Source organism: Cebus imitator, unplaced genomic scaffold (assembly GCF_001604975.1).
Source record: "Cebus imitator isolate Cc_AM_T3 unplaced genomic scaffold, Cebus_imitator-1.0 Scaffold33, whole genome shotgun sequence".
Taxonomy (NCBI): Eukaryota; Metazoa; Chordata; class Mammalia; order Primates; family Cebidae; genus Cebus; species Cebus imitator.
The window spans coordinates 449,826-456,450 of record NW_016107348.1 but is presented as its reverse complement, the minus strand read 5'-3'; the positions used below and the strand labels follow the sequence as shown (position 1 = coordinate 456,450).

At 42.0% G+C, this 6,625-nt stretch overlaps 1 protein-coding gene across 1 annotated transcript in view; it reads right to left on the bottom strand.

The window, feature by feature from the left end:
* Positions 1-6,625, bottom strand: part of SOAT1 (sterol O-acyltransferase 1) — a 73,260-nt gene that overhangs the window by 17,639 nt on the left and 48,996 nt on the right. Inside the window, exons 4-5 of the mRNA XM_037737046.1 lie at positions 3,172-3,323; positions 1,306-1,365 (exon numbers count right to left, since the gene is read on the bottom strand). Of these exons, the coding sequence (XP_037592974.1) occupies positions 1,306-1,365; positions 3,172-3,323 (212 nt within the window). The remainder of the gene's footprint in view (positions 1-1,305; positions 1,366-3,171; positions 3,324-6,625) is intronic.

Genomic DNA, 6,625 nt, shown 5'->3' with positions numbered 1-6,625 from the left:
TGTTGCCCAGGCTGGAGTGCAATGGCATGATCTTGGTTCACTGAAACCTCTGCCTTCTGGGTTCAAGTGATTCTCCTGCCTCAGCCTCCTGAGCAGCTGTGATTACAGGCATTCGCCACCACACCCTGCTAATTTTTTAATATTTTTAGTAGAAAGCCTGCGTTTTCCCCCAGATATAAATTTTAAAAGATGAATTCCTTCAAATTATAGTATGACAGAACACTGAAGACTGAACATTACACGCTTAGAAAACCGGCCTTCTTATCTAGGTGAAGTAGTAAGCAACAATTTGACTCACGGAAAGTAACTTTTGATAAGCATAAGGTGTCTTTTTAAAGAAAAGTATACTGTTTTTTGAGACAGAGTCTTGCTCTGTCACCCAGACTGGAGTACAGCGGCATGATCTCAGCTCACTGCAACCTCCACCTCCCAGGTTCAAGCAATTCTCCTGCTTCAGGCTCCCAAGTAGCTGGAATTACAGGCACCTGCCACGAAGCCCAGCTAATTTTTGTAGGCTCACGCCTGTAAATCCAACACTTTGGGAGGCCGAGGTGGGTGGATCATCTGAGAGTCAAGTTCAAGACCAGCCTGGCCAACATGATGAAACTGTCTCTACTAAGAAAAGTACACTATAACACACTTAATGTGTCACCAACCCAACCATTTCAGATGATCCATACTAATATAGGTTAAATTTCAGCGGTATTCTATTAAATGAGTGTATGAACAAAGTACTCAGAGAGCATTAAAAAAGAAATATTCAACCACCCAAAGTGCACCTTTAATTTTATTATTATTATTATTATTAATAGAGATGGGATCTTTCTCTCTTGCTCAGGCTGGAGTGCAGTGGCACAATCTCAGCCCATTGCAGCCTCTACCTACCGGGCTCAAGTGATCCTCCTGTCTCAGACTCCTGAATAGCTGGGACTACAAGCAGGCACCACCACGCCTGGCTAATTTTTTGTATTTTTTGTAGAGAGAGTCTTGCCATGTTGCCCAAACTGGTCTTGAACTCCTAGACTCACGATCTGCCTGCCTTAGGCTCCCAAAGTGCTGGGATTCCAAGTGTGAGTCACGGTGCCAAACCCAGATAACCATTCTTATTCCTAACTCCTCTTTTGAAACTAGATACAGAAGCGAAGATCAGAAAGGAGCAAGAGAGTGCATACAACAAAAAAACTAATGATTTATACAGATACAAAACAGAACAAACTCATTACATATTCATATATTAAGCAATGATTCTATCAGAATAACTTTTTTAAAAAATTCAAACATTTAAAAACAACTAAAAATACTCACTCTAAGAGAGATCGCCTTGCAATAAAAATCTTTCCTTGTTCTGGAGGTGCTCTCAAATCCCTGGGAAGAGAAAAAATTAAAACTAGATGTAAGTACTTCAAGTATTGTAAGAAATCTAATTCCACAAACGAGAATATTACCAACAACATCATCTAACATTAATTAACCAATGACCTTTTCACTACTGATTCAAGTACTGTGTTACAGATATTATGTATGTTATTTCATTTACTCCCTCCGAACAATGCTGTGAGGTGCGTACATGCGTAACTATTAAGAATGGAAGGGTCACCACACCCAGCTCCTATGGACTTTGGCAACCACTCTTCCTTCTTGTAGAGATCCCCTGAGGTCATAGGCCTACAAGCACACTCACTCCAGGTCATACATACTGTTATTGAGCTATCTTATGAAACTGCACTGATGTTTTTGATACCCTTTCTGATATCAAAGGACTTCCAGCAACTCCCAACAGCCTCCTGATCTTAAAGGTTGCTGTGAGTTACTAAAATCCCCCATTTTACAATTTGCATTACCATCTTCTTCAGGGCTTTTCATACTGCTACCAGCACTTAGCTACTACTAGTCAAAACTATTCTTGAGAACATCACTCTATGCCGCTGAACAGGGGCGTAAAACCAAGAAGAGCATGGAATGGCAAATTGGCACATATTAGCCTTTGATAGCCTTCACTCAATTATTCTGGATGAACCAACAATTAGAAAAGTATATACTAATCACACTGTACTTTATTACAGTATTGTATAGAGTACAACAGAGAGGAACATGGTGATATGATTAAGAGCAAGGATTTGGCCAGGAATGGTGGCTCATACCTGTAATCCCAGCACTTTGGGAGGCCGAGGCAGGTGGATCATGAGGTTAGGAGTTCAAGACCAGCCTGGCCAACATGGTGAAACACTGTCTCTACTAAAGTTACAAAAAATTAGATGGGTGTGGTGGCATGCACCTGTAGTCCCAGCTACTCAGGAGGCTGAGACAGAAGAATCGCTAGAACCTGGGAGGCAGAGGTTGCAGTGAGCCGAGATCGCGCCATTGCACTGCAGCCCAGACAACAGGGTGAGACTCCATCTCAGAAAAAAAAAAAAGAAAAAAGAAAAAGAACAAGGACTCTAGAGCCAGGCTCTGGGTTCAAGTCCCTGCTATGTAATAATTCTGGACAACACTTACTTAAGCACTCTGTGCTTTAGTCTCCTCATCTGTAACATCTATAACATGTGGATAGTTACAGTACCTGTCTCAGAGGATCACTGTTGGGTTTAAATGAATTCATCATGTAGAGCACTCAGCAAGTGTTGGCTCTGTTATTTTATTAGTCAGTCTTTTTTTTTTTTTTTTTGAGACAGGGTCTCTGTTGCCCAGGCTGGAGTGCAGTGGCATGATCTTTGCTCACTGCAACCTCTGCCTCCCGGGTTCAAGCGATTCTCATGCCTCAGCCTCCTGAGTAGCTGGGACTACAGGTGTGTACCACCACACCCGGCTAATTGTTATAATTTTTGGTAGAGATGGGGTTCATCATGTTGGCCAGGCTGATCTCAAGCTACTGACCTCAAGTGATCCACCCGCCTCGGCCTCCCAAAGTGCTGAAATTACAGGCATGAGCTACTATGCCTGACTTTACTAGCAGTCAGTCTTTAAAGAGGTATGCATGTATGTTATAATTCATACATAAAGACAAAGAAAACCCCACCCTTCAAGTGGTTAAATAACTTTCCGAATGCAACACACAACCAATAAAAGGTGGCACCGGGGTGTGAACTCAAGCATATTTGCTACAGTCCATTTTGACCATTGAACTATAGTGGGTAGATGTTTGCATTAAAAAAAATAATAGCACATACTTACTTTGCTCTATGGTTGTTTTTCTCTCCTTCAAGAACAGAAAAGGTTGTGAGAGCACACCCACCATTATCTAATGATGCTGATTTTTCAATGAGATTGGTCACAAAATCATCAAAGTGACTTCCAACTTCCTTCATAAAAAATGGCTTCAATTCCTAGAATTTTAAAACAAAGAAAAACATGGGGAACTAATACATGCTTGTGAGTCACTAACATTTATCTAAAGGGCTCCCTTAAACAGAGCTGGAACAAAAGAAAGGCATAGTGAGTTCACAGGAATAAAAGCAAAAAGTCAATTCCTGTATCTGACTTGTAGTTTCAGAAACTACCTAAAAAGCAATATATCCTTTTAAAATGTATAACCCTTGTAAGCATAAAACAAAACACCTTAGCCTCCCAAGTAGCTAGGATCACAGGTGTGTGCCACAACTCCCAGCAGATGTTTTTATTTTTTTGTGAAGACAGGGTCTTCCTATGTTGCCCAGGCTGAACTCTAGGACTCGAGCAATCCTCCTGCCTCAGCTTCCCAAAATGTTAGGATTACAGGCATGCGCCACTGTAATTACCACGATTCTAAGTTCTCTTTTTTCTAATGCAATCCCTTCACCCAAGTACCCACCATTTATATTTTAGGCCATTTCTTCCTCATATCTGCATTTATACAACGTTTATTCCTACCTCCATAGCCAGATATTTAACCATACAACATGCGTATGTATATATAGTATAAACATGCATATTCAAGATAGCGACCGGAGCCAGACAAATTCCTAGGCAGACAGGAATTTGAAACCCGACCTTCAAACCAAAGACAAATTAAAGCCTGAAAACTGGAATTCCAGTTCCAAGTGAAGTCCACGACTGGAGTGAGAACTTCTATTCCTATTTGCCCATTCTTTCCTGATTGGTTATTTCTGAATAATACTTTTTCACTAGTTGAATGTTGTCTTTTCCAAGGCTACCCACCGCCCGCACCTCCCACTCTCTGAGCCCATAAAAACTCCAGGTTCAGTCACACACTGGGACCACCTGCTTCTGGGTCCCCTCTCCTCCGAGAGCCACTCCATGACTCAAGAAAACTCTTTTCTGCCATGCTCACTCTCCAACTGCCCACATAACCTCATTTTTCTTGGACATGGGACAAGAACTCAGGACTCCCAGAACAGCAAGTACGAAGGGAACTATAACACGAACAAGTTGCCACCCTTCTGAGGCCCTGACCTCAGGACTCCCCAACCCAGAGCTGTAACACACTGTAATACCCTCTTTGGAGTTCTGCGGTTGCTACTATCTCCAAGTTTTTTGGGCACTACTACATTCCCCTCATCCAAATGCCGGCACCTAAGGTGGAAACCATTTGCAGTACACCTGGTGCAGCTGCAGCCTCAAACGGAGTTGGCGCCTGGAGCCACCCACCCCACCTCAGCAGCCAGCGCACCTGGCTTGCCCTTGATGGGTGTGAGATCCAGGCCAGTAGCATAAGCTGAGCACAGCCTGCCAGACCAAGTGGGCAGGGCAAGTCCAGCGGCCAGCTTGGAGCCAAGTGAGGCCTGGGCAGGAGTGCTACCAGCTGCAGAAATTTCCAGCTGGCAAAGTGGCACCCCAAGATATCCTGTGTCATACACACATACATGATTTTCATAAAACTGTCATATGTGTGTGTATGAAAATATGTGTGTATAATGGTTATACATTCTGGTCTCACATGTTCTTTAGGTCTTAAAGCTTCAAACCCAGTTTTTGAAAAGTAGGAGGCAAAAAAAGATTTCTTCAGGTTATAATAGGTTACCTACTATGGAAGTCCAAATTATAAATTTGGGTAATTTTTACTTGCAAGACTTACTATAAAGGACAACAGAGTATTACTTACTAATTCTTCAAGAAAAAAATGCTTTTTTTTCTGTGACTAAATCATTTAAGCGCAACTTAAAAGATCTGAAATAGCATATTTCTAGGTTCTGTTATACCAAAGAGCTTAACCAAGTCCTTCAAAAGTAAAGCTGAAAAATATCAATGTATGTAATTGGACTATATGAAGGCTTTTCAAATGGTTCTGTTTCCTACATTTCCCAAATGCTTTTTGGGTCCTGGGCAGTGAGAATACACTAAGGTCCTAGCTCTCAAAGAACATGTGATGGAGTTGGAAAATATAAAAATAGGGCCAGCCGTGGTAGCTCACGCCTATAATTATAGCACTGTGGGATGCCAAGGCGGGCGGATCGCCTGAGCTCAGGAGTTCAAGACCAGCCTGGACACCAAGGTGAAACCCCATCTCTACTAAAATATAAAAAATTAGCCAGGTGTGGTGGTGTGCGCCTATAGTCCCAACTACTCAGGAGGCTGAGGCAGAGGAATCCCTTGAACCCAGGAGGTGGAGGTTATAGTGAGCTGAGATTGTGCTACTGCACTTCAGCCTGGGCGACAGAGTGAGACTCCATCTCAAAAAGAAAAAAAAAAGAAGAAAGAAAGAAAAAAACAATGGAAACAAGGAGGCAGAGTTTAAGTCAGGGAAAACCTCAGAAATAAGAGGACATTTGGGAAGATCTGAAGAAGGTAAGAGTTTTAAGTTAGTGGACATCTGTGGGAAACGTACCAGGAAGAAGGAAGCATGAGTGTAAAAAGTCCCTGAGGCAGGAACACCCTCGGCATGTTCAAGAAATAGCTAGGAAGGAGAACACCATAGCTGAAGCAAAAAAGTGACAAGAGGTCAGAAAAGAATGGGGAGAGGGGCAGGGAGGGGAGTAAATCATACAATTACCCATACTCACGTCTCAGCCCATTAATTTTACTCTAAATTAAAAGAGAAGCCTAGAATCTTGAGATGTCGCAAAGGGAGTCAAGCCATTTCTTTTAGTTAGGATTCCTCATACTCTGGTACCAGTCCCCTTCCCAACTATTAGGTTACACAGGCTAGAAGCATGAATGTAATGAATGAATATTATACAAATGTCAGTAAAGCTGCTAACGACAGGTACTAATCCATCCAATGTCTACTGAAAAAGAGTAGTGGACTTCTCATGGCACAAGCTCTTATGCCTTACTCATTACTCACAGATGAGCCTTCGGCATACTGAAGCTCCACCTTTATCTGCGGTTCCACTTTCTCAGTTTTAGCTAACTTCAGTACAGTATAGTAAGATACTTAGAGACCACACTCACATTAACTTTCACCGCAGTATATTGTTATTCTTGTTCCACTTCCCTTACTGTGCCAAATCTGTAAGTTAAACTGTGTCAGAGGTATGTGTGTAGAGGAGAAACATAGCATATACAGGGTTTGGTAGTGTCCATGGTTTCAGGCATCCACTGGAGGTCTTGGAACATATCTCCCAAAGACAAGGGGAGATTACTATACATTCAACTCCCAACTTACACTCCTATAAGTAAGAAATTCCACAGCAACCTCCTTACCTTCGGTTCTATATTGCAACTTTTTCTTTTTTTTTTTTTTTTTTTT